This window comes from Astyanax mexicanus, chromosome 11 (genome assembly GCF_023375975.1).
Source record: "Astyanax mexicanus isolate ESR-SI-001 chromosome 11, AstMex3_surface, whole genome shotgun sequence".
Lineage (NCBI taxonomy): Eukaryota > Metazoa > Chordata > Actinopteri > Characiformes > Acestrorhamphidae > Astyanax > Astyanax mexicanus.
Genome location: NC_064418.1, coordinates 42191550 through 42203697, shown reverse-complemented (window position 1 = coordinate 42203697; position 12148 = coordinate 42191550). Strand labels below are relative to the sequence as shown.

The 12148-nt window shown below is 36.9% G+C and overlaps 1 protein-coding gene and 1 long non-coding RNA gene across 2 annotated transcripts in view; one reads left to right on the top strand and one right to left on the bottom strand.

The window, feature by feature from the left end:
- LOC103044451 (nectin-1-like) overlaps positions 1-12148 on the top strand; it is a 60158-nt gene that overhangs the window by 7127 nt on the left and 40883 nt on the right. The window contains exons 3-8 of the mRNA XM_049485309.1: positions 917-1219; positions 1998-2106; positions 4322-4461; positions 5299-5437; positions 5591-5857; positions 6669-7310. Coding sequence (XP_049341266.1) covers positions 917-1219; positions 1998-2106; positions 4322-4461; positions 5299-5437; positions 5591-5684 — 785 coding nt within the window. The 3' untranslated portion in view covers positions 5685-5857; positions 6669-7310. The remainder of the gene's footprint in view (positions 1-916; positions 1220-1997; positions 2107-4321; positions 4462-5298; positions 5438-5590; positions 5858-6668; positions 7311-12148) is intronic.
- Positions 1-12148, bottom strand: part of LOC125805023 (uncharacterized) — a 76330-nt gene that overhangs the window by 41165 nt on the left and 23017 nt on the right. The gene's annotated exons all lie outside the window — the stretch shown is intronic.

Below are 12148 nucleotides of genomic sequence, written 5' to 3'. Positions count from 1 at the left end.
AGTGTTTTAAAGGGACACTAAACCTCCTGATTTTTGCTGACTCCACTCTCAGCTCAAATGTGAAAAATGCATAAAGAAATGGGAGGGGTAGTTTGGTAGGGGCACTGAGTGATGAATGGGTTTAGAGGTGGGACAGGAAGGAAAGCTGATTGAGTTGAGATTTTTGCTGACTCCACCCTCAGCTCAAATGTGAATAATGCTTAAAAAAATGGGAGGGGTAGTTTGGGAGGTGCACTGGGTGATGTATGGGTTTAGAGGTGGGGCAGGAAGGAGAGCTGATTGGTTTGAGTTTGCCTCTGATGGTTGCACGTCATGCAGGGGGCCGGTATTATTAATTGACTGATCTACATATTGTGAAACATTTCAGCTATTAATAAAAAAATATATAGTTTAGGGTTTCAAGACTCTTAATTAATGGCAGAAGACTGAAATAACATACAGATAAATTACACATCATATCAAAATCTACCCAAGAGTCTATCCTTTTTTTCTTGAAGTAAACGTCTACTAGATTTTGCTTCAGCATTCAGCATGTTGGAAAATCACCACCCCACCTCATCCCCAGCTCATCTTAAAAGTGTATAATTTCTGAGAACACAGTTTCACTGCTCCACAGTTCATTTCTGGAAGATAAATACCCCTCTAGCACATGCTGTAGGCAAGGTGACAATATCTGCTCCACAGAGTGCTATTCTATTAGAATATACCAATATTGGTGTTGGTTATGTGTAACTAAACAATTTTAATGGTTTTGGCAATAAACAGCATTAAATATTAATCGAGTTACATATTTTGTCCTATATGCTGCAAAGCTGCTGTAGGCAGATGATGTAGATTGGTTTTCCCTGTGTAAAAATGAAACTTTTCCTTTCCTTTTTATTTTGTTGTGTAATGAGAGATCTGTCTTTTCTTACAGTTCCTCCTGAGGTCAGTGTGTTTCCTGGTGTTACTCCTGTTGTTGGTGATTCTGAAGTGATCCTAGTTTCCTGCATTGCAAGATCTCGACCTGCATCAGAAGTGACCTGGAATCTGGGTGATCTCAATAGCCCTGTGAGGATAAAGACTGACGTGTCTGCAGGACCTAACGATTACTACACCGTCAGAAGCCGCCTGATCGGTGTACCATCCAAAGAGCTAAACGAGCAGAACGTCCAGTGTGTGGTCAATCACATCAGTCTGAAAAAGGAGGTTGTTCTAAACTATGCACTCGTCATTCATTGTAAGTCACTTTCATTTCAGTGTTTTCAGACAAAATGAGACACATTATGAGTAAACAATCTCTTAATATGCACAAGTTAACTGTCGATGGTGTAACACAGTCTCTAGTGTAAGACTGGAATGAATGAGATATTTAGGTGATTTTAACCCTTTCCCACCACTGTTTATTTTTCTACAGTACAGTTTTAGAAATACAGTGTCTACAAGATATTGAGACGCTTGCTTATCGATTGTTTCTTACAGGATTTTAGATCCTGCTTTTGTTGTACAAAAAGCTTACTACTCTATTTCCGAGCATTGCTGTGAGGATTTGATTGCATTCAGCGACAGCAACAGCGAAAGTTAGAATATTGTGACAGTTATTATTGCAGTAATTCTACACAGATTACACAAGTTGTGTGTGTGTGCATGTTCACATCTGTGTCAGCAAAAGGGGCCTGTATAAAGAAGCTTAATGCATTCATGCTTTCATGTCCACGAATATTTGCACGCAGTGAAGGCAACAGCATATTTTTTTTTCCAGCATTGGTGGTTAATAAATATGTTTGTACTAAGAAACATGCCCTCAGCTAGACTTTTGGCAAAGTGCCCTTGAAGGCACCAGCAAAGGCACAGACCCACTAAAAGCACTCAATTTCACTGCATTCAACTTGTTCAACATTTGATTGTACAGAACAAATCTGTTCAGTAGTTGAAAATAACATTTTAATGTAAACTGTTTTCAGACCTCCTGCTAAATTGCTGTTTACTAAATTACTCTCTTTTTGTTCTTCATTCAGATCCTCCTCAGACTGTGTATATTACTTCAGTTAATCCTCCCACAACGCATCAAGAATTTATTTGTGTAGCCGATGCCAATCCAAAACCAACGCTCTACATCTGGAGCAGGTAATTAAACCTTCACATCTGCAGTTCCCACAGTAGATAGCAGTTAAAGAAGAGCAGTTTACAAAGTTGTTCTTTAGTTACAGCAGCAGAGAAGAAAAGCCAGGAATGCACTTTGGAAGCAGTCGAAAAATAGGCAAAATATTGCCGGACTGTTTTACTAAAATGCCACAGAAACTGGTTTAAAGGTAATGTGCACGATGCGGAAGGTAACTTGGTAATTGCCTTTGTTTGCTGTATTGAAAACTTAAATAATCTAGCTTGCTAGCTAGTTAGAAGAAATGTAGGTTATGGGTAAGGCGTGTGATTGGAGCAGAATGCAGGGTCTCTCTGTTTTTTTCTGTATCTCTCTGTCTGCCTGTTAGCACTAGCTTTTTGTTATTTTGATCTGGTTGTGGCCAACAGCAACAAGGCTTGTCACGATACCGGAATTTTGACTTCAATACCGATACCAATTGTAGTATCTGATTCTTAGTACCAAAATGACACTTAGAAGAAGAAGAAAAAAAAACACACAACAATCTGTCTAACTGCTGTATCAGATTTCTAAACCCAAATTTCTCAACTGTATATACAGGCACTTAGTCCATGCAGATGTATTGAGCTACAGCTCTGTTTAGTCTTTCTGATATTTTGGGGGATTTATCATATTTGTGTCTGTATAGCACAGATGTAATGGTAGCCTGACTGTATGAACTTGATGGGATGGAAGAAGTTAAGTTCTGAATAAGGAAAATAAAGAGTGAGAACATTTAGTTATGTTATGTTAATTTAACACTCATTGCTCCGTTTTATTAAAATGTTATGTGAACATCTCTAGTTCACATAATATAACAACACGTGGCAAGATGGTTGTCTAGCTTATCCTTGATGCTTAAACAGTTGGATTAGCAGTCGCTAGTAAATCTTAGTAAAGCTACAGAGTGTATCTTATCTAGGTCCACTAACCTCTCCACTTCTCACCTCTCTGTAGAGATCAGGGTGCTTGTACACTGAGCTCATGCTCATGTTTGCTCCTTTGCTCTGGAGATATGTCACACCATTTTTAAACTGGGTTTGTGGTGTTGGTCAGGCACCCGTCTTCATTAGCAATATATGCCAAACATGCCCACACTCCACTCCTCGAGCCCTTTTTTGTCCACAATTCACAGTTGAGAGAGGACGTATTTTATCTCCAGACTTTACAGTACTCTGTAGTTTGGAACTACAATCCTCTTAACTACAGGCTCCACTGAACTATCTGTCCAGGCAAATAACATGGGCACAGCATCCTTCTTCAACTTTCACATCCAACCAGTGTTTTAAAGATACACACTTTTATAAAGTGAACTTACTTTTGTGTCCACCTAATTTTTAATATCAAATCAGACATAAAATAAATGTTAACACAACCGTTAAACGCTAAAAAGTCCAGCCAAACATGTAAGTGTTGGATAAGAGGTGGGACACACAGAACATCTCACAATACGTTATTACAATATATTGTCCACCATAACGATGATCTCACGATACTGTGATTCTGCGATACTCGATATATAGGAAAACCATTCTCTACGATACTTCACAGGATCTGTCACTGAAGAGGATAAAATACTTCTTAATAAGAAAATATCAGCAATTTTGGATTTATTGTGTGGTCGTTTTTAGGAAATTTGACGACCAGTATTCTTCAGCGCAGGTTTACCCTATTCATTTGATTAGCACCACCAAGTGGAGTAATAAAGCAGTAATTTCAGTGAGTCAAATTGGGGGGAAAGTCAGACCCTGCATTCATTTCCTATGGGAAGATGCAGTTTGAAGCTGCGATTTGGCGAAAAGCAACACAGTGGCATAGAGAAAAGGGACAAACGGAGTTTAGATTTTTGTAACTTCATGCAAATTATTTATGACGCAGTGAAGCTGCATTATAAATCGACTGGCTGAACAAATTCTTCCGACCAATCACAGACATGAGGTCTGAGGTCCCTCATGAGGCCTTCTGCTGTGTGAACTTTTGTTTCATTCATATCCCCTGCAGTAAGATCTGAACTTAGCAGAAACAGCGGTTCTACTACTTTCTGCTATTTCTGTTTTATATGATGTATATTTCTCAAATATAGGGATAAAAAGAGACAAAAAAAAACATTTCCTATTGATAAAACTTGATTTGATCTACTATTTATTTTTACAGTTAAAATGTATTAAGGAGTATTAACATTTAATATTTTGACATTAACAGGGTGAACAAGACTCTTACTGGCACAGTGGATTTTGATAGACTGGAAATTCCGCTGAGCTCTGACAGCAGCGGCATGTATAAGTGTAACGCTTCAAACCAGTATGGAAATGGAGTCGGTACTATGTACCTTCCGATGTCCCGTAAGTTTATGTTTTTGTATACAAACATATTCAGTAGTTTATATACTGTGTACAGTATTGTGATTTCAGTAAAACTGTAACAATCAGTAATTACTGTAAAATCTCCAGATCACATTAGAACAGATGCAGGTACTCATAAATACAGTATACAGTAACTAAGATAATTGAGATTGTGAGCTAGTAGAACTAAATAGAAATAAGGTTGGTTTCAGAATCCTTTAGAACAACACCCTTAGCCAGCTCCCCAGTGAATGTGTTCAATTCCATCAGCAGCTCACCTGATTTACTATCTTAATACATTGATTTACCAGTAGTAGCTGTAAATCAAGTAGTAGTTGGATGATGACTATAAATACTGAACATGATAATGAATGTGATCAAAAAAAGCAAATTATTTTCATTGCCTTTGTATCCTGAACTGCTGCTATGAAAAATAAAACTCTTGAGCAGTAGAAAGCTTTATGTTGCATTTGCCAAATTGTGCAAATTTATGGGCAAGTTTATTCTTAATACATTTTCAGTTACAGTACTGATATAACACTAATGGCATTTTAAGTGTATTTATGTTCATGTGTTTTATTTTCACAAGACAATAAGACAATCAACAATAGAAGTTTAGCTATGTTAGATCACATTTATTGCATATTAGGACTATTGAAACATGAGACTGTGAAATCTTGTTAATAGAGCGTAATAAAGAGTAGATATAACTGCATAAATATCTAAAGGATATAAATAAAAATATGATTGGTGGGTTAGAGTTACTTTAATTTATGGTTTCATTACAAGCATAATCAGTGTAAATAAACTTTTGTTTCTCTTTTTACTTTCCATTAGACATTTCACCAGACTGTACCACCTGTTGGACTTCTTTCATCATTTTCATCTTTGTATCTGCTGCTGCTTTTTTAATATGGAAATGTATCTCATCTGAAACATGCACCAGACATATTTCAGATCTGAGAGAAAGAACTTTGTAAGTATTATTTGTAATATATTCTGACTTTTTATAGCTGTTTTGACTTCATGTTTTAAGTACTAAAATCCTGATTAATCGTCTCAAATCTTTTGAAAATGTTCATGATATGATTCAAAGAATATGTCACTAATTTAAATGCATCCTTTTTAGGCATACTTTGCATGATCGTGTGCCTCCTGATTTACCTACAAGCAACAGAGAACTAAACCACACTGACAGCGGTGAAAACGGAAGAGCAGAATAGGAGTGAAGAAGTTCTGGGAACAATATCTGGGAAAATCATTGGAAAGCTGTGGAACACCCACACTTTAATGGAGAGATTAGACAAGCAGATGCAGGAGAACGTTATGAACCAAAGTCATATTAGGGGACGTCTGATTAAAAGATCCGCCACATCATCATAATTTTTTATCTCAGGTCAGTTGATCAGAGTCACCTGTTACACCTAAATGGGATCAGCGGCTGTTTTTCCTCTCCGACAGGATCATACCTTGCCGTGGTGGGGAGGCTTTAAACCAAATTATCCTAAACAGTTCTATCAATATGAAAAGTTTAATTTTCTGTTTAAATTTTTTGTACCTCCACACCACGGACACCCACATCGGAATAAATGAAAGAAGCGACAGCACCACAGACTTAAACATTGAAATAAATGAGAGAATGTAATCTAATTCTCTTAATTTAAGCATGGGTGTGTTTTGGGCATAATGTGAAATAACATGAGTTCTGACAAACTTTGATATTCTGCAGTATTTAGATTATTAAATGAATGTAAATGCACTTGCATTGCTTCATGAAGGAGAGACCCCAATATTCCCTGTTCTACTCAGCTGTCCTCACAGTTGGCTGTGGGTCTTGTGGTTTGAGATGCAATTCCCAAACACCACATTGATGCAGCTGGTCAGCATACTGTCTATCTTTATTCTATGACTGTATTTAGAAACACCAAACAGCCTGTGCAATGGAATTTATGTAAGTGTTATTTGTTATTTGTAGGTCCTGTTTTTTGTTTTTTGTTTAATCATAATAGAACTTTTCGTTTTTAGCTTGCATGCATTTTCAAGCTCTACAAGCTGATGTGCATTCAGCCTACACTGTTCATTTCTGTTAATACTTAGTATAATCCCTTTTTGATCTGCCTTTAATCATAATAACAAGTCAAAAAGTGATTTAACCTCTAAAGTGTAACGTGTGGTCTAACTTACTGACATCTAACTTATCCATACAGAACACTGCAGAGAACCTCACCTCCATAGCCAAGAGCTCTACAGTGTTTCTACTACTTCCTGCGAGGACTGAGGAAAGCACATCTTCAACCTCCCATCCTTACGTTCTACAGAGGGGACTGTAGAAAGCATCTTGAACACCTCCATTACTGTCTGGTTTGGAAACTGCAACATCTCTGATCACAAGACCCTGCAGGGAATAGTGAGGACTGCCAAGATCATCGGAGGCTTTCTCCCCTCCATCACAGACATCTACACCACATGCTGCATCCACAAAGCCACCAGCATTGTAGATTGTCCTTTCATACAGACTCTTCTCAGTAATGCTGTCTGGCAGAAGATATCGGATCATCAAAGCCACCACTGACGAGACTCTGCAACAGCTTCATGCACCAGGCCATCAGACTCCTCAACACACAGAGACTGAGCTAAATCGCTCCTCCCTCCTTACACACACTTAGCACATAGAGACTGAAGCAAAAAAAAACAACTAACCCCTCACACACACACACAGGAACTTTTGCACTATTTTTATACAGGAGTTTCAGTGAAGTTTCTCCAGTGCTGCTGCTAAACACGCTAAAACATTGGATATCTAAGCTTACTGTAAATAAACTGAAGTGCTTTACTCACCCAAATAAACAGTTTAGCTTTAACCCTCCAAGTGTTGGGGGTATATACATCATATATTATATATAATGTATAATATATCATATATGTTATATATACCCTATCACTACTAATATATATATATATATATATATATATATATATATAAAATTTATTTATTTTATACAATTAGATTTTTATTTTATTTTTTTTATCTATGTTAAAGCATGTTACCACAGACACATTTACTTGAACTTGTAGCAGTATTTATGATCATTTCTACAATTGAAAATAAATATTAGCCCCGGAAAGCCAGATATGGGCACGAAAAAATGCTGACTAAAAAATTTGAAATGACTTTCAGTGGTCTATAGCTGAAGATATACAATAGGTTGGTCACATACCATAGGTTGCATAAAGAATATAAACTGTGTGGACTTTTTTAAAGTACACTTTTGTAAGGTTTTTGCATGATATGGGCCCATTACTATATAAATGCTATATAGGCTTTATAATCTTAAATCTGTTTAAACCTAAACTGTAAAAATCCTAATAAGGATATTTGATCACATTTCATGGTTGCCATGTTTTAAGGCTTCCCAAAATCCTTTTGAGATAACTTTTTCTGAACAGTTTAGCGTTTAAAAGATTTACGAGGGAAAAATGAAGATGAGAAGAAATCTAAATACTTTGGCCCAGTGGTTTAAGCAAATCACATGTTCCAGTGGTTGTCTAATTATAACGTTATAATTGGCCTCTGTGGGATCAAATGTGCTGTGTGTAAAAAACAGAAAAGCAGAAACTGCTGTCAACAACCATTCAAAAGACACCATCAAACACTGTGTTCACATCAAACAACCATATTTACCATTTGTGTTGGACAATTCAGCCACCACTTTTAACCCATCTGAACACTCACACAGACACACTGCCATATTGTGAGCACATGGGTCAGGAGTGGCAGACGTACCCAGGGAGCGGGTTAAAAGGGTTAAAAGCCTAGCTTGAGGACCAAGCAAACTGGGGTATCAAATGTATCCAATTCATCAATAATGTAGTGACTCTCAGGTGTTATATCTGCCCACACCTGCAGATGTTCTCCTGTATTTTCATTTTACTGAGTCATATCACTTTGTACTCTGTACTTCTCCACAAGCTATTGCTGTACACTCGTTCCAAATAAGACATATTTACAGTACACAGTGACACGCAATGTGTCATGGGACCAGTATGGTGTCAATTACTATTGCCATTTTCCATGGAAATATGGAAGAATAGTACACTGTGTGATATGCATGTGAGGACTCCTATTTATAAACTTCCCTCACAAAATTTAGTCTTGAATATTAAATGTTTTTTTATGGCTGCTTCTTTGTTGAATAAATGTTTAGAAACTCAACATGGAGCCAAGGCTTTAGCCAAAGTTATTCCCTTCTGTTTCCTTTAATAGAAATAAATGACCATGATTTAGGTGCTAATAATAGTTCAATTAATTAAGTACTTTGAGGGCAAAATACAATTAACCCTGTAAGTAGATTCTGAGGCTGCCTTGAGCTTAAGATTTTTATTAATGTACTTGTTTTGTTTTATTTTTAATTAACCTGATTATTTGTTTGAGAACCCCCTCACACAATGTCTCTCCCTCCCTCCCTCATTTTCAAACTCCCTTTCTCCCACAGCACACCCACATTTAGCACTGTGTGCACTTCCTTCCTGTTCTTTCTTTATTGCTTTTTTTTGTTTTTTTTTTGTATTTTTTAATCCCATTTTTTGTATAGGGGCTCTACACAATGCAGTCTTACACAGCGAGGTACACCATCAGAGTACTTGTAAGTTTAAACGATAAATGTTTAAAAAAGATAAGTAGAATCTAACTTTAGTTTGTCGTTTTTTTACATTGTGTGAGATCTGATAAAAATGGATCAGAAACTCCCACATGTAAAAGGAAATATCAGGTTTAATGAGGCAAAATCAGTAGGGCAAAACATGGCAACCAGATCCAGAGAGATGGATTTTGGGAACTTAACATTGACAGACCCAAGGCCTGAAAGTGTGACTTGTGCCAGGTATCTTTAAGGACCTACTTCATGAAAATCATGTAAATGCATGTATAAATGTACAAGGGTAATTTAACTATGAAAATTTACTTTGTACTCTCTCTCTCTCTCTCTCTCTCTCTCGCTCTAAACCCATATATTTTTTCTCCTAGACACTGCAATCCAACAACTCATTGTCTGGCTAAACCACATCCACTATTATATACTGTCAGTTGGGCAAGTGAGGTTTTCTGGTAGTAACGGATTTAACTGATGCCACAGGGTGGTGTTGAAATCGGAGACGTCTACCCTCTGTACTTGTTCCCATTCATTCTCTCAGTCTTTCAGAATAGTTACTTAAAAAAGTACTTTACAACACTTATAAAATGTATGTTGGCACAAATGCTACCAAGCAATAAGTAATTATTGTGTTATTTTGTCCTATTCTTTAAGCATTTTTTCTTTCACTACTTAACATAGTAGAAGCCATCAATTTTTTGACCAGAATTTACAGTGCCGCCAGTTGGCGTGTCAGAAGTGGTCAGTTCATTGCTCTACTACCTCCCACTGCTACTCCCAAATAATCAGCTGCCTCTCTCTCCCTTCCACATACTTCCAGATCTGTTTCTATAATGACTGTACTGGAAACCCCCTACCTACACTTGCCTTTAACTGGAAATCCCCTGGCCTGCTGGTTGGTGGTTTTTCTTTTTGAGGTATTTTTCCAATAGACCACCAATTTAATCAGACCTTAGGGATATTTGAACCCTGCAGGGAAATATATTTTCCTATCCAAAAGGGATTTACTCTCAAGAGATTAAGCCATTTTATCTTCCATTTTGACAGGTAAAACATTTTCCAGGCTCCCTATAACCTAATTCCATGTCCCTTGACATTCTCCTTTCCTCTTTGGCCTAGATCATGCCTCTTTTCTGTCCTGATATGCCGCCCTCCCAAGAGTTTGGCAACACAAAAGGATCACTGGACATGTAAATAGTTGTAAAAAATGCTCTTAGAGTTAAATAATGTGTTCATGTTTTCTTTTTTTTATTAAATTGTCATTATAAAAACACAACAACATACAAAAAAACGAGACAACTACACAGACATAATAATGATAAAAATATATATATATTTTTTAGTCATAAACAAACAGATAAAAACAGACTTCGCCAGCCACCCTAAATTTTAAAATCTCTGCCAGACCTGAGCACATTTAACTATTACACGCTCAAATTCTGCATTGTTGCCTTTATTTCTAGCACATAAACACTCAAATAGGAGAAACAGTCAGAATTTCAGTATGCCAAAGGTTAATTGTGGGTAATATAATCTTAATTAAGCCACTTAATAACAGGATACACTTATGAGCATTGAGATGAGCAATAATCTATTAGAGAGATAGGTATGACAGGATGTAAGATTGATATTGTCCTGACCTATACCTGGCATAAAATGGGTCACTCTATTCGGTGCATTTTCTTTTTTACAATTTGTTTCAGAAAGAGGCAATGATGGGGAAAGATCGGAATATACAGTATGTGAGTAGCTGCCTCCAAATGAGCAAACTAATGATTTTATTGGGTTGATTAAAAATATATGGTGTGCAATGTCAATGGTGTATGATAATAAACTGTGTTTCCAAAGTTAATTGCATACTATTAGGTTTCCTTTTTATTTTTAATATATGACACTTCAGGTATTTGTGCTTTACAACAAGTACCTCTTTCTCAGCATACTCTGCCTGAGCTACCGATCAGGTCAGTGTCAGTTGGCCACTTGCGGTCATGGTTTGTGGTAAAACCTGTTTATCTGGGGGGTTTTGTCACCGCTGTGTCATGTTGAACTCACCTGTGTGAAATGCGGGTAAGAAGCATATCTTAATTTCATAGTGTACAGTCCAACAAGACTCATGATTAAACCCTGCTGGAATCCATGGTCAAAGGTGTCTGGTTCCCAGTTGAGCTACCCATACAGGCCTGTATGTTATGTTATCATGTTATTTAGTAGTCTGTACATCATCACAGCCCTAACTGTCACCACCTTAAACTCAACCAACCTATCACAGGGGTAGCTGTAATTGTCAAGAGTGTCCTATTGAATAGCATTATTGATGTCATCTTGATATTAATGAGCTACCTGTTAAGGTGTTTGATCACTCACTTATCAACTCCTTCCACAGTTGATGTAGGCACTTTATAGACTGGCAGAAGCCAAATAAGTCTTGGTAGCAAACCATGCTGATTGAGGCAGGCATTGTACTTCCCTGGTAAGCCTGATCCTTCTGTCTTTTTCAGCCATTTACCTGCAGCCATGCCTTTGTAATGTGTCCAGCATGTAGTTTTGCATTGTCTTGTTGAAATATGCACATCCCTCGAAAAGTTGTCATCTTGAAGGCAGCATAAGTATTTCTCTGTGTAATTTTCTGCCCCTTTCCAGGACAGGCCCTGGATTTTGGACTGGTTATTATACTATGCACTTTAGAATGAGAAATATGCAAATATCATACAGTTTTGCTTGAAAAACATTGGTTTAGAGTTTTTAAGTTTAGTTTTCTTATGATTTTTTTACAACCTGAAGATCTTTCGCACATCTTTCCTCCTCAATGACTTTCATGGATACTGCTTTTGTACCAAATTATGACTGCAGTCACCTGTTGAAATCTTCTGGGTTTTTTATTTTTATTTTATTCATTTGGCCAAATAAAACATGAAATATCTTTGTTCATACTGTCTGAAATCGAAAAAAAAAAAAGCAGAGTATTTGTATTAATACTGTGTCAATTTCTTCTGATACGGGGTTGTATTATTATTTTTAGAAATAAAAACTGTGTTAAG